Here is a 23,146-nt window from a genome sequence, read left to right on the forward strand (position 1 = left end):
TGAAAAATGGCGGGTGGGATGGGAGGGAAGGTCGCAAAGGGCTAAAAAAAAAAACGGGAGCCCCGAAGCTTCAATAAGATTCAAAAGATTGCAGAGCCCGGAGCGCTTTCAGCACCAAGGTTAGCTCCCGTGTCGAGATTTAAAGACTCTTTTGCGCCAGTCAAAGCAGCGACCCAGCAAAGTCCGAACGCGTCGTAACCCTTCCAGCACCGTTTGTAAACCACTGATTAGCACCGCATCCGAGGTTAGATGCGGAGAGGGAGGGAGGGAGGGAGAATGAGAGAGAGAAGTACACCGCAGTCAAGCTTTTGGCGCGGTCCCTATTTTCTAAACTTGAATAAACATCGAGTCTTTCCCTCTTACATCACACTGCCCCTTGGGTCCTATTCTGGCACTACCAGCGACTTTCTAATCTAGCACTGCGGATTTCAAGGTAAACCCAAAGGATATGAATAGCTGTTAAAACTTTCGACTGCAGGGTTTTTTTCCCCCCCATGTTCTGCAGAATTAGGTAAAAGTAATCTGATCCTACATCTAATCAAGCAATTAAACATGCATGTTTTTTTCCAAACAAACAAACAAAAAAGATTATGTACTTCTGGATTGCTGATGTATGGCCAGGGGACCTGACTGCATTAGCTTTGCAATCAGGTAGTGAAAAGGAAGACGTATTGTACTTACAAATGCTGTGAAGAAGATCAGAAGCCACTTCTTTGTATCTTTTTTCTTTCTTTTCCATTTTTCAGTTTTTCAACTTTTTTTTCTCTTTTTGCACGTTTTGCCTCTTCTTTGATTTCTTTGTCTTTTTCCCCCTTACTTTATATTAGTTTGCATTAGTTTTTATTTTATTTTTTGTTTAAAAGTTTTAATAAAAATTATGTTCCTTTAAAAAGAAAACAAAGATGTACTACCTCCTTCCAAATAAAATAGCTGCACTTGGAAATCTGTATAAGCTGAGAAGGTGCGGGATCCTGTGTAATTCAATATCCCATGTGGAATATGGCTGATGGCAGAGCCACCTATATCTTGTTGCTGGGGTTTGGTGTATTCTCTGGTCTTCTTTCTTGAAGCAGTGTCATGTAATGGGACTAGGAGATGTCTCTTCCCTGTTTTTGTGCCTGCCCTTTAAAAAGCATTCCCCCCTGCTCTGAGGTTGAGGTGGCCCCAACCTTATCACACTTCTGAAGATTTGGCTTTTTTCCTCTGCATTAAAGCAATATAGCAGGTGGACACATTCTATTGTGAGAAGGAAAGTTTCCAACTTGCCAGGACCAATCCACCATGCCAACTCACCATAACCAGCTTGCCGTGGGACAAATCACCATGGGACAATTCAACAATTCTATTTAATTATTTTAAATAATTAAAAAGTTATTTTAATTTTTGTCATTAACATTTCATTTTATTCTTCCTTCTTCAGCCTTTCTTTAATGATTCTCTTCCACCATTTCTTCATTATGGCAAGTTGGCATAATGAGTTGGCTGTGGTGCATTGTCCTAAAAGACCTGGTTTTTTTTTCCTGTGCATTGGAACAATATAGCAGATGAACTCATTTTATTGTGAGAAGGAGCGTTTCCTATAGACAGCCCCAGCTATATTTTGATTATGTTCTGTTACATTTATGTTGTACTGTATTTATTTTTGCTATATTGATTTAACATTTTTTCTTGATGCACTCCACCAAGAATCACCAGTTGCAAGTAGGACAGTCTTATACAATAAATAAATACCTCCCCCAAAATAGTAGGTGAATGTTTGTTCTATGCTGTTCTCATTTACTTGCCTGGTGTGAATCAGTTGACTGAACCTGGGGGGTGGGGGGTGTTGAAGTATGGAGGAAAATAGGTACTGAGCTGCAGGCTCTGACATTATTGCAGTTTAAGAGGTTTCTCTAAAGTGATAGCATGACATTATCATGGGCTCATTCCCTACTTACATTAGCCCTTTAAGTATGCCTGATTCTTTGCATGGCTCAACACATTAACTGATTGCTGTGGAAAGCCATTCAAATGCATGAAAATTAACATGTGCTGTAACCATCAGGTGATAGACATGCAGGAAGGAAGCAGCCCTAAGGTCCCATCACATAAGAATGTTGCAAGGAAGAATAAATGCTAGGAGACACTTACAGAGTAACATCATGGGAGAGACATTTTTTATATAGAAGCTTAGGTTGCACTTAGTACCTTGGCACAGCTTAAACACATTTTCAGTACTTCTTGATCTTGTGATTGCTTGTGTATGTCTGTGTGCATGTGCGTACACATACATACATATATACATACATTCACAAGATCTGGAAAAATAATTATTTTCATTCAATGTACTTTGTTTAAAGAGTTGAAGAAGATCATCTCTGATGCTGGATTTCAGAAACTTAACATTTATAGGGGCAAGAGCTCCATAAAGGATTTTCTCTCATTCTGAATTTGCAGGCACCTAGCTTCTCAATACAAGGGACGCGGTGGCTCAGTGGGTTAGGACGCTGAGCTTGTCGATCAGATGGTCGGCAGTTTGGCGGGTCGAATCCCGAGTGCCGCGTAACAGAGTGAGCGCCTGTTACTCGTCCCAGCTTCTGCCAACCTAGCAGTTCGAAAGCACGTAAAAATGCAAGTAGAAAAATAGGGACCACCACGGTGGGAAGGTAACAGCGTTCTGCGCGCCTTTGACGTCTAGTCATGCAGGCCACATGACCACGGAGACGTCCTCGGACAAGCGCTGGCTCTTCGGCTTTGAAACGGAGATGAGCACCGGCCCCTAGAGTCGGAAACAACTAGCACGCATGTGCGGGGGAACCTTTACCTTTACCTTTACCTAGCTTCTCAATGAGAAGATTTCATGAACGCATTCTCCCATGTACATTAACAAAGCTTTCCTGCTCCTCTACGTCTATGGGTAGACTCACTAGATTGTTCTGGGTGAGTTGTCTGTGTCTTTTAAATAATCCAGTTTTCAGATTTCTAATAAGCTTATCACAAGAGTGTTCCTTTTCTTCCAAAATCTGGGAAATAACAATAATATTCTTCAGTGCTTCCACATCTTTATCAAACTCCAATGCTTGGGTGTTTATATTTTAAGTTCTTCATGGATCCCAGATATGCCATGTTCTGGATTCATAAATCTACTGTACAGCCTAAATGTTAAGATATTGAGGGATCCTTGTTGCTCTCTGAGCTTGGTTGTTTCCTTGCAGACATTTCATTATCCGAAGATCATCAGTGCTAGTAGCATCTCATTAGCCCCAATGACGTTTACATAGTTTGGCCAACGAAACATCTGCAAGAAAACAAGCGAGCTCAGAGAGCACCAAGGACCCCTCATGTCACCCCTGAGCTACAAATATTCTCCTTTTTTTATTTAGATACTGACCGAACTTTCACCATTAATTCAAAGCTAATTATTTCTTCCCATTTTATCTCTGGTTAATATAGTTGCATCTAGTCTGACAGGGTCTGGGAAGCTTCCATTGCTCCCTACTCACAATTTCAATCAAGGGCAAGAGCTTGTCTATTATCCACTTTCACCTCTATTCTCTAGAGTGGAGCTCTTCACACAAGATGGTTGAGGGGGAACTATCTTCATTTTAAAGGCACATTACTATAATGACACTATATCCTAGTGGTTGCTATGAGAGTTAGGACATAAATCATTCACCACTTGGCTATTTGTATGAACTATTCCCTCCATAGGCTTGGAATGAGGTAAAGAAAGACAACTGCTTAGGCAGCCGTCAACTTGGAAATCTGAGTGCAGAAAAACAGCCTAAGAGACCACCTTGTAGAGGAGATGGGCAGCATAACAAATTAATAAAAAGAATAGATAAATAAAGAGATATTGTGTGTATCAAGGGACAGGCAGAGGAAGAATGTTCAGTTGAAGATGTAGCAGGAGGAAACAGGTGGGCATGACCGGGTTGGCATGGATGGACGCCTGTGGGTGGCTCAGTGCAGATGTGTCACTGTGGATGGGTCGGCACAGATGGATGGATGCAGATGGTTCAGCCCTGCTGACTGGATGCAGAACAGGTGGCCCCGGCCAACTGGACATCAGTATAACTCAGCATCACACCAGAAGAAACATCAGGCCCTAATGTGCTGACTGATGGGATGTGGGGACAGGGACAACTTGTGGGGAAGGGAATCACTGATGCAGGACAATTTGGGCTAAGCAGGATGAGGAGAGGCACTTCCCCCACCCCCAACCCCACACCAAAAGAAACATTGTCCCATTCTGGCCTGAGATGCGACGGAGTGGTGGACCTCATAATTAGGGCTGTCCTGCCCTACCAAATGCCTTCCCACCTCCCAGAATGGGAAGCGCAACCTGGCAAGCACCTGGACTCGCCGAGCCTCCATCCTTCTCCAGATTGTGGCCCTGCTGCTGCTGTTCTAGGGATGACTGCTTGGGATGCCAGCAAGAGCACTCCACAAAAGGATTGACCTTCTGCCTGCAGCTCCCCCTACTGTGCCATGCTGCTCACTCGCACATACACATACAGGAAGAGTGGTTTAGTGGGTTTATTAATATTCCCCAGCAATTTCCTTCATCAAACCCCCAGAATTATCCCAATTACGTCCAGCCAAAAACAGACCAATGCTAGTCCACAGAGCAATGGCTAATGAGTCATGGTACTTGAATGTTTCCCAAACAAGGCAAATCTACCAGGCAAAATTAAATCCACAACACAAGAGAAGTCCAGAGTTCACAAGGCACAACCCAAAGTTAATCCAAAGCAATGCAGGGATCACAACGACCGGGAAACAGCTAGGAAATGAATACATTGTTCCCAGCATTGTCTCCATCTCTCTGCTATGCTAAATAGCCAGCTTCTGGTGCAGCCCATCAAGAGGGGTGAGGCTGCCTTCTCGCAAGTAATTGGGATGACCTTTGTTGTTCCTACCTTTTCTCTGTCCTATGTGTTCTTGGGTCAGGTGCAGAAGGCAGTTCCTCTTGCTCATCACTGACCGGCTACAGCTGCATACTTTCCCCACCTGAAGCCTCAGGGCAGTCCTGCTTCAGCCAAATCCCTCTCAGCCAGCCTCTCGGATCCTTTGACCAACTCCCCTCCTGATGTGCCCGGGACTGGTTCATCCTCCTACGAACTGACATCTCAAGAGGTATATGGGGAAGCATGCAGGGGTGTCATCACACCTACAAAGAAGCAAGGGAGGAAGGCTGAGAAACACACTTCTGCAGGAGAAACTGGTCCGTGCCAACCTGGCCATACTGACCCTTCTGCACTAATCTGGCAGCTCCCAGCAGTCCACAGCAACCTGGCCACGGTGAGTTGTCCTAGACCCTGCAGCTCCAGCTCCAGCTCCACCTTCACCCCCCAAACCCCAGCAACAAGCAACAAGCCTAAGTGAAAGTGATGAGAGAAAGTGCATGAATCAAGGAGGGGGAGGGATTGAAACACAGGAAAGACTACAAAAATTGTTTGGAGTTGCCTGTGCAGAACTCTATATGTACAGTTTATTAAGGCAAGGTCACTTTATTTGATGCAAATGTCTAGGGTTTTTTTTATTTATATTTGCAGTTGCCGTTTGATGTCCTGATTATTATCGTTTCACACAGGAAAATTTTTTTAATTAATAATAACAATCTAGCCAGTTCTCCCTTCTACATGTGAAATAATGCATCAGTTGGACACATCCTGCTCTGGATGGTTGACTCAGCTTTCCATCCTTCCGAGGTGGGTAAAATGAGGACTCAGATTGTTGGGGGCAACAGGCTGACTCTGTAAACCACTTAGAGAGGGCTGTAAAGCACTGTGAAGTGGTATATAAGTCTAAGTGCTATTGCTACGGATTCCTTATTTCAGTGATTTCTGCAGCCTGGTTTTGAAACTACCCTTGACGTAACCATTCATTATTGTTAGCTTTTTCTGCATGTCTGCCACCTAGTGACTCTTCAAGAAACCTATGATCAACTGCTCTGGCCATTTAAATCTCAATAACCAAAGTCTTCGGCTGTCACTTTAGTGCTGAGTTTTGTAGACCGCAGCCACCAGTCTCTGTCTTAACAAAATGTTTCTTGGATGTTCTTGACTATTTTTTTTTACCTTCAAGTGCAAAAGTAGACTCTGTGCTGATTCCATATATCTGAATAATTCTCTTGTTCCCCTCCCCCTCAGATGCTAAATTGTGCAGAGTCATTGGACAATTATGAAAATGAACTAGTTCAGGGTTAGGCAGCCTTGGCTCTTTTATTTTATTTTTTTTTAATCCCATTTATATCCCGCCCTTCTCCGAAGACTCAGGGCGGCTTACAATCTAAAGCACAAATCAATGTGCTTAGCAATAGCCTTCATTCTATGTATATGCCTGCTTATTAGGGCTTTCACACACCCCCCAAGCGGCATTATTACAAAGTCAGCTTAATTGCCCCCAACAATCTGGGTCCTCATTTTACCTACCTTGGATGGATGGAAGGCTGAGTGAACCTTGAGCCTGGTGGGACTCGAACCTGCACTAATTGCAGGCAGCTGGTGTTACTTAAGGAGGCATTAGCCCACTGCTCCACCAAGGCTCGTATGACTCGTGGACTTCAACTCCCAGAATTCCTGAGCTAGCATAAAAGAGCCAAGGTTGCCTACCCCTGAACTAGCTGAAGTTTGGTGAGACAGACTAAACAAGCACCATGTGGATTGCTTGGTCACCCTTGCTTGAGAGATGGAAAAAAAAAACCCAAGCAGGGATGCTTCGTGTTGTGAATCCCAACCCCAAAGCATTTAATTAGTTAATTGAATTTCCTGGCAAGCTGCAAGGTTCCTTTGGCATCAGTGAGAGACTGTAGCTAAGCCAAAGGCTACAGAAGCAGGAGAAGGTGTGTTAAATGGTTCTTTAGCAGACATTATTTCTGTGCTATTTCCAGGCTTCAACCACATGGTGAAATGAGTCCATGGCGCTTCATTCATTTTAAGATGGTTACACTGGTGTAATAAAAACTAATTACTTACTTTATTGCCCACTCCTGTGTACTTATTGTTGGGTTTTTTTTCCCTAAACTGGGTTAAAGTTCTATCGTGATCATTGTGCATTTGGACATCTCCGCAACTCTTATTCATCTTTTTCAGGATAACTTTCATCTTTTGAAAACAAGCAGGGGTTCTTCATTCCCCACCCACCCCATTTTATGGAGTCTAGAAGACAAATTTTCAAGCAGTGTTTGCTTATTTATTTTAGCCTGAAAACAGGAAAAAAATACATATAATGAATTAGGTAAGTAAGAAAACAAGTTGTGTTGTTTTATGGAGTCTGGAAGGCAAACTTTCAAGCAGTGTTTCCTTATTTATTTTAGCCTGAAAACAGAAAAAAATACATATAATGAATTAAGTAAGAAAACATCTTGTGTTAAAGATCTCTGGTGCATTTGTGCTGTAAATAATTATAGAGAGGATTCAATGGTCCCATTTCTAGTATCTTTCTGTGAAGATATACAACTGATTTAGATTAAATCTGATGGCTCTCTTATTGGGTCCAATCAAAGTAATATCCAATCTGATAAGCAGCCCACGATTGGAGGCTCAGTTTCCTCCAGTAACCTTTGCTCAAGATGCGAATATTTTAAAGATGTAGAGATCTTGTCTCCATGAGATCTAGCAAACTCATAGCCATGGATTATTTTCTTAGATGGTGTTACATACCATCCCAAGTTTGGCTTATGGTCACTCATTCACACACTCACAGCCTTGGTCAACAGCCACACTCAAGTCACTATCAACCAGTCATTGAAGCACAACAGTTCTTTGGAATATACAGAGAGCCAGTGAATTTAAAGTAACAGCAAAAGTTTTCCTGGTTAAAGTATATATTTGCTCTTTCTCACACGTGCACACACGCTCATCCACACTTACCCATGTCCTTCTCAAATAGGCTAGCAGGCACTACCCAGAGTCCGGGTTCAACTTTTTTCAATGCCAATGTAGCTTCAAATAGTCACTAAACAAGGGGTTATAATTCAAAGACTACCGGGACTAGACTAGCAGCGCTGGTGAGAGGGGTGAGGAAGGATGTTCAGATTGCCAAAAAGAGGTTTCCAGTGTTTTGATTCTATGACGGAAGCCCCACTCCTCTTTTTAGCATGTCAGGATGTTGCATGGATACCCAAGAGGCTCATTTGCAGATGCTGCTGGCTTGTACATTGCAGTATTAACACATTTGAAATCTGCCAAATTGGAAAAAAGTTGGTGTTTTCCTTTTTTTAAAAAAATAACGCCAGTGTCATCCGATGCATGCAGAGATGTTTAAGTATTTTTTTATAAATATCTGAATAATAGAAGAGGAAATACATGTGTGCAAAAGCTTTGTACTTACAGCATAATGAAATGTGTTAATTGTGTACCCAAAGACAAATGCATTCTAATAAGTTTCTTACAAAGTGTTATTGTGCTCCATGCCATTGGAGAGCTTTAATGAGCCCGTGGGTTTCCTTTGGATTATTTACAGAGGCACTGATCCTCGGTGTCCTTTACCAGCAAACATCTCTGTCTCTCCAAAGGGACTTGCTTCCATACCACAGCTTAATTAAGGCTTGGATGAGCACAGCCTAAGTCTGCATTATGCATGACAACAGACCCCCTTCTTTTCAAGTCTTTGTTAACATGTTAGTTGAAAATGCCTCTCCATTTTACAATGCCATTCAATATGCATGTAGGGCAGGGCTTTTCAACCTTTTCACCCATTGTACCACTTTTAGGATAGGGCAACATCCGAGTACCACCAGTGAGTACCACCAGTCGCCTAGCAAGGTGTCAAAAACTTGATGACGAAAAAAAAAGGAAAAAAGTGATGAACTACAGGTAGTGCTCGACTTACAACAGTTCGCTTAGTGTTTGTTTGAAGTTACAATGACACTGAAAAAAGTGCCCCCCAAGGCACAGCCGAGCAGGACACCTGCCTGCCCGCCCAGTGGCGCTCTTCCTCCTGTCTGAGGTTTTCATTGTTGTGAGCATTTCTGTTGCAGATTGGCAGCGGGGGTGGGGTGGGGGTGGGTTTAGTTTTTATTTTTCCCCCCCTCTGCTGGGTGGTTGCAGCAGGTTTTGGTCACTTCACATGACCCTGGGACACAGTGACCATCATAAATATGAATCAGTTGCCAAGCATCTGAATGTAAATCACAAGACCCTGGAGATGCTGTAACATTCCAGCTGAATGGTACTTCTTCTGGGCTCAGCAGAAGCGCCAGGATCAGTGCCGAGCTCCAGCTGGAGCCTGGTGCTAATCCCGGCTCTTCTACTGAGCCCTGACAACCCTGCAGCTCCAGCCATCTCTCACTCAGGCTTGTGCGGTGCTACCAAAGGTTCAGCTCATTCCCCTCCCCCGTTACCACTTTTCTAGGATGTTTACGTACCACCTGCTAGGTGCCAATGTACCAGAGGTGGTACCCATACCACTGAGTGAACCATGTCCCAAGCATGGATGGCTGGCAAGCAAATCTTTTTTCTGTTGAGTCTTCATTCTGTTGCCTTCATCTTATCCCAGTCCTTGAGGGAGCCAGCCTTAAGTCACCCTTAGCTGTATGATGGGATTCAAATTTATGAACAACCGGTTCTCTGTCTGGATGCCACTTCCAGAAGTCCATTCTGGGCCTGGGCAACAAAAAATTAGCTACCGGTTCTTCTGAAGTGATGCGAACCAGCTGAATCCCACCACTGGTTATGCCACTCTGTAACGAAATAATCCTTTAAACCAGGTACACCTTAATTCATGTGTTCATATCAGATGGGGAAAAGTAGATCCATTTCTTAATAGTATTACTGAGTCCCACCACTGGCTGTATCACTTACCACTATAGCATGTTTTCTGTTATTCGCACGCTCCAAAAGATTTCAAATATTCGAGATTTGTCTCTTGAATGTTTAATAGTTGAAGCATTCTGTGTGTGCCTGTTAGTGTTCCAGAGAATGGATATCTAATATGAGCGATAATTAGAGAAGCAGCATTTACAACTGTAACAGAAAGGAGACGTACAGGTAGTTCTTGATTTACAACAGTTTGATTAGTGACTGTTCAAAGTTACAACTGCCCTGAAAAAAGTGTGTGTGGGGGGTGTCAAGTGATTGCCTTCCTGCGACCTTCTGACAAGCAAAGTCAATGGGGAAGCCAGATTCATTTAGCAACCTTGTTACTAACTTAACAACTGCAGGGATTCACTTAACAAACGTGGCAAGAAAGGTCGCAAAATGGGGCAAAACTCACTTAATGAATTTCTCACTTAGCAACATAAATGTTGGGCTCCATTGTGGTTGCAAGTCGAGGATTACCTGTATTTGCAAAGACCACTTGTTCGGCAACCATGCAAACTTACAATGGTGCAGAATGAGTGTCACTTGCAACCAGCCCTCTTAAGTTACAACGGGTGCCGTGTCACTGCAGTCACACGGCTGCCGTTTGTGGACTTCGTTTCTAGCTTCTAAGAAGAAAAGTCAAAGCAGCCAGGAAGTCACAAACAGTGACCAGGTCGCATACTTATGTAATGATGGTATAGGATTTGTTTATGGATAGCAATTAAAAGGACTGGAGCTACTGTCACTGAACAGTCTTATAATATTGCACTTTATGTCCATCTCACTTAGCAATAGAAATTCTGACCCCAACTACTGTTCTTAAGTGAGGACCAACTGTACAGGTAATACATGACATCACCTGGTTAGATACCTCCTACCAGGAGGCGAGTCAAAAACTGTGGGTCTGGGAAGAAAAGCAGGGGAAAATTACATAGATTAGAATCTCTTAGGAAAACAGGGGACACAAAATAAATAGCACGGACGATGTTACCTATCATGAAACGTCTGCAAGTAGATACGCAAGCTCAGAGAGCTTCAAGGACTCCACAGTTCAATCCCGAGCTACCGATCCTCTCCTTCTAGTGAAATCCTTAACTCTTGATCTAAACCCAAAGGTGCTTTTTCAAAAGACAACTGGGCTTTCTTGTTTTTCCTTGAAGGCATTTCACTTTTCAGTTCTGGAGAAGCTTCTCGGATGAGAAATTAAACATCTTCAAGGAAAAAAACAACAAAGAAAGTCCAGTTGCCTTTTGAAAAAGCACTTTTGGGACAGCCATGACCTGGATGACTGAGAATCTCCATAGACATCTCGATCTACACCCTACTGCCCTCTTGTGACCAGTAGGAGCTAAAGAGTCTGGGCCATTGAATTTGGACATCCAAGGGAGGGAAGTCAGGTGACTGCAGCGACTTAAAACAGAGGTAGTAGAGGCAAATAATGATTAGCAATGGGGACAGCAAATTTTGATGCCAGTGTAGTTTTCAGCTAATTGGGTGAATTGTGCTATGAATAGGGAAAGAGAATGTGAGAAGTGGAAAGGAACCACAAGCTTGCTTCTATTTCAAATCAAGTACAGCAGAGACAGACAGAAATTAGATCAGGCCTCTGGTGATCAGATGAGGCTGGAGACCCTCAAGAAGAGATGCCCATATTTGTATATGAAGATCTGTCTTTTTTTTTAAAGGCCAAACCTATAATTTTATTTATTTATTTTTATTTTAATCCCATTTATATCCCGCCCTTCTCCGAAGACTCAGGGTGGCTTACAATTTAAGCACAAACCAATGTGCTTAGCAATAGCCTTCATTCTATGTATATGCCTGCTTATTAGGGCTTTCCCCCCCCCAAGCGGCATTATTACAAAGTCAGCTTATTGCCCCCAACAATCTGGGTCCTCATTTTACCTACACCTCGGAAGGATGGAAGGCTGAGTCAACCTTGAGCCTGGTGGGATGCGAACCTGCACTAATTGCAGGCAGCTGGTGTTACTTAAGGAGGCATTAGCCCACTGCTCCACCAAGGCTCCACCACTGTACATGCTCATGCTCTGCTCTGCTCCTCGCCCACCTGTCATCTCACCCATCTCTTTACACTGAAGAGCTGCTCTCCACACTGTCACAAAAATGCATCCATGAGTGTGCATTTGTATGGAAGAAAACGTCCTTGATCTTTTTCCAGATTTTTACATGACAGTCCAATTGCATCTCCCCGAAGCAATGCTCTTAGGAGCACTGACCCAAATAGTTCTGTGCTTTCTATTTCCAGCATGGGCAGGCAGTTCAACAACTTGCCAGAGGGTTGGTCCTTCCTATCCTCTTCTAAAGAAGCCTCTTTTACCAAATAGAGCAGGGGTGTCAAACTCAATTTCATTGAGGGCCGCATCAGCATTGCGGTTGCCCTCAGGGGGCTGGGTGGGTGTGGCCAGGGTGGGTGTGGCCTACTGGGTGGGCATGGCTAGAGTGCGTATGGTCTACTGGGTGGGTGTGGCCAGCTCTACATCATTCGCATCAAGGGTGCCTATGGGGGCCTGGGCAGGAGTGGGACAGATCTGAGGGTCTCTGGCAGAAGGAGGGTCTCTGGGCCAGGGCCAAGGCAGTGGGGGCCGTTCCCTCACTGTTTCCAGGATGGCTTCGCGGGCCACATGAAACCACTTTGCGGGCCTGATCTGGCCCTCGGGCCTTGTGTTTGACATGTCTGAAATAGAGGGTGAGGAAAGGTCACAAGACCTGGTCTCCGGTGGTTTGTGTATACACTCTTTAGCTAAGGTTGAGTAGGACTTAGCAAGCCCTGAGATACAATATCACATTCAACATTCACACAGCAATAACTCACGGAATAGCTTGTTTGGGAGAAAGAACGTCAAGAGCAAAGAATCAGGATCATTTGTAAAGTTGCAGCAGAGAAGATTTTATTCAAATCCATATACAAGAATCTAGTTAACTAACAGCACTAAATTGTCATTAGGTAAGGGTCAACAAAATTCAGGGGGGGTGGACTTTGATCTCTTGTGGCAACACAAGGACTCTGAATTGATGACACATTTAACTCTGACCCCTCCTCCCCAGCTCTGCCTGCTCTTCTTCTATAGCAGGGCTAGGCAACCTTGGCTCTTTTATGACTCGTGGACTTCAACTCCCAGAATTCCTGAGCCAGCCATGCTGGCTCAGGAATTCTGGGAGTTGAAGTCCACGAGTCATAAAAGAGCCAAGGTTGCCTACCTCTGTCCTATAGGGAAGGGATGGCAAACAACATGATCAGGGGAGCAAGGATATGATATTAAGCACCTATAAAAATGCAAGTATACTGAAGTTCACCTTCTTGATGAAGCTCGATATGCCCGTGATGACAAAAAGCAAATCTGACTAACCTCTTCTGAAGATAATGTTTGCACTGAAAGAAAGCAAAGGATGTGTTCAGGCGGCTGGGATGTAGGAGAATTATTGACCAGGAAATATTGCACTGAAGTACAATTGGTTGGTTTATTGACAGTTCTGGAGGCAAAGATAGGCTTAAAGAGGGAAGAGGTCCCAGTCCTTCTTTATACATTTACGCAAATTAGAGTACATGTGATGGATCAGCAGCAAAGCATTTGATTAGATAAAGACAACAGCTAGTATATGAATATAAATGTGCCTAATGAAGTCACTGAGCCAACTAGGTGTATTTTGAGGTGGTAGGGCAAGACTACAAGTATTGGGGGGGTTGTTGTTGAAAGAACAAGGAGGCAATATTCCAGGAAGATAGTTTCTCTCTAGGGAGGAACTTGCTTTGGCTTTCTTGGATCCCCAGGACTGAAGCTGAGGTCCAAGGGCTATAGCAGCTGGTTGAGACCGCTGAAGAATCTGGACCTCTACTTCAGACCCAGACCCAGGGCTAAAGATGAATGCTGCTGTGGCTGAGGTGGGATGGGGCAACAGAAGAGTTGGAGTAGTTGGCGGCATTTGTCAGAGGCAGCCGCAGCACTGGGGCTGAAGTCAAGGCCTGAATGCAATAGCAGCTGGCTAAGACTGCTGAAGGCTCTCGGCTTCTTCAGGCCCAGCCCCGGGGTTTCCACTGACAAGGGCCACAGTGCAGGATTGGGATGGGGCAGGTGTATTATATGTAAGATCGTTATCGTTACGAGTTAAACAGTTATATTAGTCGTGAGGTAAACACCATGACAGCTGAACACACGGGAGTTTTGACAGCTGTCAAAACCTCCCCAGCGAAGGCGCAGGCGCAGCCAGTTGACAGTTCTCGGCTGTCAACACAACGCGGAACCGCCCAGCCACGCGGACGAAGGAGCTGTCAAACACAGCTGACAGCGGATTGGCCCCGGAATCCCGGAGGGAGAAGAACGGCCGCTGATTGGACTAGCCGGCCAGCAGCCGGCTATAAAAGTCCGAACCCCAAACACCTGTTTGTCCGATTCCCTAATAAACCAGTTAATGTTAGCCTGCTGTCTCTGAGTGGTCTGTCAGCCCCTTCAGGCTTTGCACCACACTGCAGCATTTCTCCAGCCTTTGCGCAACCCGCAGCAGGCCTGCTGGGGCCTCTCCCACCCCTCTGAGACACCCCAAGCTCCTTAATTGAAACACCATCTGCTTAACAGCTTACTGGAACAACTGCAGCTGGAAGTCCCAAAGGTGCTTTTTCACGAGGCAACTGGACTTTCTTGTTTTTCTTTGAAGACGCTTTGCTTCTCATCCAAGAAGTTTCTTCAGCTCCGACTGGATGGTGGGAAATGGAAGGATTTGTATTCCTTGCAATTTATAAATCCTTCCATTCCCCACCATCCAGTCAGAGCTGAAGAAGCTTCTTGGATGAGAAGCAAAATGTCTTCAAAGAAAAACAAGAAAGCCCAGTTGCCTCTTGCACTTCTTCCCACCTGGGACTCTACCTCCTTACTACACTCTGTCACATTTATTCACTTTAAGACACATGAACCACATTGGTAGAGAGGTGATGTAATTTACTATTTCCATTTTGGAAGCAATTAGTACTAGTGCTTGCAATCATTATAGCTCAAGAAATTATACATTAAAGCTACTACAACAATGAAATGTTAAACATGCCCAAACCCAGTGTTATCCGTGTCCATATTTGTAATAGGAAGGATCTAAGACCACTGCATTGGTCAATAATTGTAAAATCTGTTCTAGTCTGAGGAGGAATTTACAGTTTCTAAGTTACAAATATGCCAATATTAGGATTAATAATCATGTGTTTTCTTTTTAAAAAATTAAGCAAGATCTGACCTCTTCCTCTGGTGAAACTTAGTTATTTCAACAGAATACCACATGCAGTCTGAGAAACAAAAAAACTCCAAGTCTGTGATTTGAGATGAAAGTGAAAGAAGATTCTCAGAGAAGCTGCTTAAACAAAGAACAATGAAACTTTTCTATGGCTTGATTTGGACTTTATTCCATGGTGAGAACTATTAGAACTGGGGATTAGATTAGATTTGGGTTCAGTTACCTGCAACAAAGATATATGAACGTTGGACAAAATTTTAGACAGTGATGTGGAGCACAGTTTCTCTCTGGTCCTTTTGGCAGATGACAAAATTGTGAAAGGAAGGCACGAATACAAATATAGAACATTAGAATCTAGGGACACCCATTTTATGCTTCACAGTCTTATTGCAATAGAGAAATTACAACGTGAGATAGAAATGTACTAGCTTTTGGCTACAATTACATCAAGGAATGAAAGTAGGGCTGGGGATGTTTTAGGCTACTAATCTAATGGCAGCTGGTTTCAGAATATATTGAAAAATCAGTGGGTAAGCAATATATCAGATTTTTTTTCTTTTTTAAAAAAGAATGCATTGTCATTTAAACACCATTCTAAGTGAGTAATATAGATCCATTCTTTCTCAGATTTGTTTGTGTTGGGTCAAAGGCAATCATTTTATTTTGAACTGATGTTGATGTTTCATATTCATGCTTCAATTTGTGATATTGTTCTTTATCATCCTGTGTTTGGCGATTTTTTTTAACCTATTTCCATTCATTCTGACCCTCAAGCCTGATATGGGATATTTAAAAGGGGGGAAAAATAGCCTCAAGCCTTGAAGAAGTCTGTGTAATAGGACAAAGAAGAAATGAAGAGGAATCAAATCCTTTGACAATGTCTAACAACTAAAGATTAAGACTGTAAAAGGAACAAATATAAAGCTGGCTTATTTGACCAAGGTTAAAAATAAGATATATTGTTACTTCTGGCTACTCTTTTTGGATTTTTGGCTGATGAAAGGACTGAAAAAAATGTCTTATGGATTTATGTAGAGATAAGAGATGAGAAATGGGATGAAGCGATTTATTTTGGTTTAAACTGGTAATGAAAATTAGAAGTCACATTTTTATATATTTCTTTTCTCTTTACTGTGCTCTTACTTTTTCATTTCTTCCTTTTCCATTGCTCCTTTTTAGTCTTTCTATTTTCTTTTCTTTCTCTCAATTTAGTTTATATTAGATTTTATTGTAATAATCCAAATTCCTAACAAAAATCAGCAAAAAGTTTCTACAGGAGTGGATTCGTGAAATGAGATTGACTAAAGAAAGTCTCCTGCAGCATGAAAGGCAACAATGAATATCAGCCTTTTCTCTAGTGAAAAATCCATCTGTCTAAAATAAACATATTAAAATGGTAATACATTCACAGGAAAAATGTGCATCAACAAGCCTTCATTAGAGATAGTTATATAAACAAGAAGAAGGACAAACTGTGCTCCATTCCAATGTCAAAGCAGAAGAGTTTAGAAGAGATCCCATGTGGGCGGGACGGCATGGATACACGTTCTTGAAAGCTTCCTTCTTCTTTTCATTCTTCCTCTTCTTTTCATTTCCAAGTTTTCCTTTTATCCCATGCATTTTTCTCATTTGCCCGGCTTGATTTTCTCAGCAATAGGGCTGCCTGTGAAATCTCCTTCTCAAAGAAGCTTCATTCACTCTTGAAATAAGGTGTTAATATTTGTCCTGCTCATTCTTTGAATTTTTTTTATTCCCCCCTCCCTCCTTTTTTTTGCTGATCGCTCTGCAACTTTTTTCAAATGGATGCTAACATCTATGAACGTTGCTTGCTGAAAAGGGATTGCAGGCAGGCACTTGATCCAGGTCTGCTGGACACACAGGGCAGGCTGATTCATTCTGTAGACTGCTGCATTTCAAATTGAGGGAAATCCATGTCGGACTCATGGATTAAGAAAAGCGATTATATAAATCAGCTTTGACTCACACGGTGTTCTTCGGACATCTGGGACCAAATTTAATAGTTCCCAAGCCTTCTTAAACTTGGGGATAACTGAGGATGAACCCTTCTGAAGGGCAACATGTTTAGGAAAGATGAGTAATTTTTTTCCCTTTTAATCCAATTAATTTCATGCAGGCTACAGAGACTTAAGTGGAACTCTGGATGCACTGGGGCTGGTGTTATTTTCATTTTTAGTAAAAAAAAAATGGGTGTAACTGTTTTTCAGTTTGCTGGATGCTGGAGCATCCCAAATCAGTCATTTCACCCCGTGGTGGCTCAGTGACTATCCGCTGCAAATATAGAAGAGGTGATGAAGAAGCTGTCAAGTACTGGTGCAAAGAAGAAAGATTTAGGTTCTGCTCTCGTAACCGCACCATCCGAACCACAGGATCGGAGGAAGAGGTGAAGCAGAATGGAATGTCCATCAAAGACAACCGTGTACTTCATGAATTCAGCGTGGTCATGGAGAACCTCACTCACAACGATGCCGGGGCTTACCTGTGTGGCGTGGAGAGAAAATATGATATCTGGCAGCCGGTGGAACTAATCGTTATCGCAGGTATCCTTTTGCTGTAGTTATTATGTTAGGAAGAGAGTCATCATGCGACCGTAGGAAGACGACACACTGTTGTTTCTATCTAACATCAGAACTTTGTACAGGTAGTCCTTGACTTACAGTCATTTGTTTAGTGACCATTCCAAGCTACAACGGCACTGAAAAAAGTGACTTATGACCGTTTTTTCAAACTTACGACCCCTGCAGCATCCCCACGGCCAGGTGATCAAAATTCAACTGGCATGCATTTATGTGGGTTGCAGTGTCCCAGGATCACGTGATCACTTTTTGCAACCTTCTGACAAGCAAAGTCAATGGGGGAAGCCAGATTCACTTAACAACCGTGTTACTAACTTAACAACTGTAATGATGCATTTAACGACTGTGCCAAGAAAGGTCGTAAAATGGGGCAAAACTCAACTTAACAAATGTCTTGCTTAGCAACCGAAATTTTGGGCTCAGTTGCAGGCGTAAGTCAAGGGCTACCTGTGGTTATTCATTATTGGTTTTGCTTAGATTTCAGAGAATTACAGTTTCCATTTTAAAAGACAACACACTTATAGCTTCCTTAAGCTTGTAGAAATAATGTAAAGATGTCTAAACAGCGTCTCACAACATCCCAGATGCTACTACTTCTGTAAGCTGCATTTAGGGATGTAGCCCATTGTCCATCTGTATAATTAAAGCTTGTGCCGTCTTCTTGAAAAACAATTTGGCTAGAATTTATATCCCAACACAACTATCCTTCAGAAGCACTCTTTAGATAAAATGAAAGCCTGCCAAAGTCCTATTAGTTGCTGTCTCTACCTACTGTCCAGAGCAATTGCATAATGTACTTCAGGATGACTTGTCTCCCAACTTGTTTTTAAACAATGAGAGGTAAAGTTTTGTTCTAAAGATTTTGTGGAGAGAATTGTTCTACTGTGATTTTTGCTCTTTCAAATGGGATATTTTTAAATGAATACTGTAGGTAAAGGTAAAGGTAAAGGTTCCCTCGCACATGCGTGCTAGTCGTTTCCAACTCTAGGGGCCGGTGCTCATCTCTGTTTCATAGCCGAAGAGCCAGCGCTTGTCCAAGGACATCTCTGTGGTCATGTGGCTGGCATGACTAGACGCCAAAGGTGCACGGAACGCTGTTACCTTCCCACCGTAGTGGTCCCTATTCTTCTACTTGCATTTTTACGTGCTTTCAAACTGCTAGGTTGGCAGAAGCTGGGATGAGTAACAGGCGCTCACTCTGTTACGCGGCACTCGGGATTCGACCCGCCAAACTGCCGACCTTCTGATTGACAAGCTCAGCATCCTAACCCACTGAGCCACCGCATCCCTTTTTAAATGAATAGTAATGTATAATATAATATACATAAATATTTTAAAATATTTACCATTGGCTAGGTATTTTCAAAGCCTAGATGCACAATACAATACATGTGACTTTCCTCCTGTAGATTTGGCCATAGATAGAGAGTACATCGTGGATCACTGTGGGCTATATTTCTTAAACTGCACATTGCACACAGCAGTCTTTATTATCATCATAATATTTGAAACAACCTAAGTCCAATTTGGTACCTCTTTTTAATAACTACCAGTACATAAATCAGGAAATGTGAATGCATTCATTTTTATCTCCTGCATTAGTACTTGACAAAATATGTTATTGTTTACAGATGATGTTTCCACGCCTACATCTAGAAATGAAGAATATAAAACAGTAGAGCCAAGTGAATCTCCATTATCTCCTGAAAGGTATTCTAATTACTTGCTTATATTTGATATTCGAAGGAAAATTCCAGACAGTCTATCAGTAGATACTTCTTAAGTAAAACAGAATGCCAAACTATACTGTACCTTAGCAGCAACTTGATTATCTCTGGACAGCCTGGCCATCACAACCAAAAGCAAAGATGTGGAAATTCAGAACACATGAAAGGCGCTCATTAATTTTCCCCTAGCTGCATGTCAGAGACCACGATTAGCACATCTTCTTTGTTCCTCCCACTCTACCAAAATATGATATTTCATGCATTTGTTTATTGCTTTGCTGAATCCTTAAATTTCACTCACCAGTTGTGGGGCCCAGCAGCTGATGCACAAGAAAATATATCAGAAAACATGTCAATTAAAATATTTCATAAAAGCAAGAAACACTGGAATAGAGCAGAAAATATAAGAACTCTATTAAAATAAGGGGTCACTAAAATGTTTGTCTGGAATGGCATAGGGTCTCCTGATTGAGCAAGGGGTTAGACTAGAAGACCTCCAGGATTCTTTCCAACCCTATTTATTCTATGTTCTAGAGCAGTGGTGTCATGTGCCATATTGTGACGTATTGTGACTTTTTTCCCCTTGCCGGAGCTGGGGTGGGTGCAGCTTCCGCATGACGCATCCGGCCCGCAGGCCGGCAGTTTGACACCCCTGTTCTAGAGCATTCAGCACAGAATACGTGCCTAAGCTACATTAGGAAAAAGCCACTTTCTGGCAAGAATTCCATAGGTAATATGTTCTGCTAAAAGGATGCTTATATTAAACAAAAACATTGTATGTCTAAATGGTGGAACATAACTACAAACTCCATCCATTTTTCTACCTACTTGAAGGTAATGGAAACTGTCCACCATTTTATCATTAGTTGTTTTTCAGATATACCTCTCTGATTTCACTTTCTATCTGAAGATTAGCCTGACTTCCTTGTTGGTGCTGAAGTAGACAGACTAGGCCCAAAAATGTCATCCAAGAACTGCTATGAACAGCCCATGGTAATTTTTTAGAGGAGTTTGCTCCATTTGTATAGGGGTTTTACATCTTCTTTGATCTATCAGACAAATGTACCCTTCCCCCAAAGATGCTCTTCAATAATGCTTATGTCCCAAAATTATTCTATAATTTTAATTATCTCTGTTGTAGTAGATGTTTGTAATGCTTTCTGGGGGGGTTTTCCTAGCTTCATGCTCCATTACGTCTCCATTTTGGCCCAGGGGTTTCTGACATTTACAAATTAATACTTGTATAGAGTCTCCCATGTTGATTTTTCTCTGTTAGGCACCTTTGCTTTTGTGGCATTTTGCATTCACTTCATATTATTTATTATTTATTTTTAGAATATGCATAGATTAGATAGATAGATAGATGATAGAGAGAGAGAAAGATACTGTAGTTAGAATAGATATAATCATAATACTCAGGGAGTTCACAGTCCATAAATACAAATAAAGCAGCACCATTCATCCCCACAAAACTCCAAAATGCTACTTTATAACATTGTAATCAAACTAAAAAACCACACTGAAATTAAAAATAAAATTAAAAATCACCACCAACCAAATAGCCATATAGGTTCTAAACACCCAGTAGAATAAACCTTTTTGCCATATTCCTAAAAATTCATAGAGTAAGGACCATCTGGTGGCAAGCTATTTTATATCAGCCACTACGACAGCCTAACTCTGGGTTCTCCATCCACCCCTTGTGGATGGATGTGAAGCATCTCCTTCAAGGCTGAACACACAGGATATAGTTCTGTTTGAAGAAGAGGATAATGTAAGTAACTAAGAATTAAAAGATGCGAACTCTAAGTCAACACCAACACTTTGAATAATATTTGGAAACCTATTTGCAGACAGTGCAGTCCCCACAGAAAAAGTACACCCTGAAGAAGCAGCTCTCAAATGTCAAAATAAGAGCAGCTGCATTTTCTACCAGCTGAAGCTTTTGCATAGCTTTCATAAGCAGCTCCAAATAGAATGCAGTAGTCCAACCTCAGGGTGATGAAGACCCCACTAAGGTCTACAAGTGGGACAGTAGCTCAAATGAATGCTCCAACACTGGAAGTTTTTAAGAAGAGACTGGACAGTCACTTGTCTGGGCAAACCATGGCCATAACATCAGTCTGGTCATTAAACAGGAGACATGACTCCTGGGAACCACCAAGTTGTCCACAAACCTGCTCTTTCAAGGAGAGTGCATCTTTATCCAGAGCCAGCTTAAGTACTTACAAGGAGCCCACTGATTTCTGGACTAGCTCCATATTGCCCAGATTCTGTTTTATTTCAGCCAGTTCCTCACAGCCTTCAATCACTACCAGAAGACCTTAAGAGCACTTCCAATGTGGCTTGGGCTATAAATCTATAGCTGGGTATCAGCCACGTATCAATGATGCCTCACCCCAAACCAATGGGGTGGGTTTTTAGAAGAAGCTGTCTTCCAGCATTGACACACAGAGATAGACAGGAGCATTCCCGTCCACTAACTCAGATTTCCAGAACTTAATTTAACTGCCTACCAAATCTCTAAGATAATCTTCAAACCCCTGCCCAAAATCAACTGGATCTTTAAGGCAGTTGAGATTGAGCCTCCATCCTTACAGAGACCAATGATGACAACATGTCATATGTGGAAACGTAAATGATCTGACTTTGCAAAGGGCTGATCCCAATGTCCTATTTGTTCAGCTCACAGCTACAATTTATCTCCACCTGTACAAGTTTATGGATTAGATCCATTGACTAGAGTTACTTTATTCCCCTTTCAGCTTTTTATCTTCATCCTCTAAGAAAGATTCTTTCTGATCTGGAGGCAGGATTGTTTTTCTGTATTTTACCAAGTAAGCAAAATCTGACTTCTAGGGCCATTCAACCTGCCTGCACCATGATCATTAACTCCTCTTTAGAGCTACTTCCACAACCACTTAGATGATATGAATTAGATGGTGAGACATGTAGCATAATTTGTAATAATGATCATAAACTATAAGCAGATCTACTTGTACATAAAGGATGATGGTTCTTTACATAGTCCGAAAGCAGACACGAGTGACATGGAAACAAAAAAATAACATTTTGGGTACAGGAGAATAATTCTACTGCTGGGTAGAAAATAAACACAGCAAAATAATGGTCAATAACGGTACAGAAAATATGGGACCTCATTTGTTCTATTTGTACTGAAAGATCAATATAAATTAAAAGTGAAATAAATGAGTGACTTATTTATACTCATTTTACTTGTCATAATGAGGATCAATTCAAAATAAAATGGTGGGACATTTCTCTGTTTAGAAACCAACCCAGAAGCCTTGATTTTCAAATCCAGCTCATCTTGAAAATACCCATCTTTCTAACTATGCTGGCTGCTATAGTTTGGGTGCACATGTGGTACAGGAGAGGAAAACACTCCGGTATCCAGATTTCAGGAACGGAAGGAGCAAATGGATAATGAATGACTTCATTTCATTCAATTTCAATCATTAACTTCCAGATTTTTCAGGTATGTCAGGATAAAGAGACTGGTTTGGGGGTAGATCAGACAGATGTATTTTGTGCCTCTCCGGTGCTGAGAACCAATTTTGTGTAAGAGAGCTTACCTAGATTCTAAGATTGGATAAATTCTTTATAAATATGGGTTGTTATTCTAAATTGAGTCAAATCAGACTTTCCAGAAACGTTATCGCATCAACCACAGCACAGACACAAGATAATTCTTTTGCCAACCATGTGTGTCTATTATAGTCATTTGTGGAATATTTTATATTGACCTATAAAAATGTATCAAGCTACTTAGCATGTTTAC

At 42.0% G+C, this 23,146-nt stretch overlaps 1 protein-coding gene across 1 annotated transcript; it reads left to right on the forward strand.

Annotated features, from left to right (window-relative positions):
- Window positions 1-12,479: 12,479 nt before the first annotated feature.
- LOC310634863 (CMRF35-like molecule 5) lies at window positions 12,480-22,777 on the forward strand (the record flags this gene model as incomplete). The annotated part of the gene is given in 6 exon segments (XM_083353400.1): window positions 12,480-12,495; window positions 17,120-17,155; window positions 17,158-17,219; window positions 17,221-17,581; window positions 19,249-19,327; window positions 22,648-22,777. Coding segments are annotated over 6 exon segments (684 nt in total), but the record flags the coding sequence as incomplete, so codon positions are not given.
- Window positions 22,778-23,146: the final 369 nt, after the last annotated feature.

The sequence above is a fragment of the Vipera ursinii genome (genome assembly GCF_947247035.1).
Source record: "Vipera ursinii genome assembly, chromosome: 2".
NCBI classification, from domain to species: domain Eukaryota; kingdom Metazoa; phylum Chordata; class Lepidosauria; order Squamata; family Viperidae; genus Vipera; species Vipera ursinii.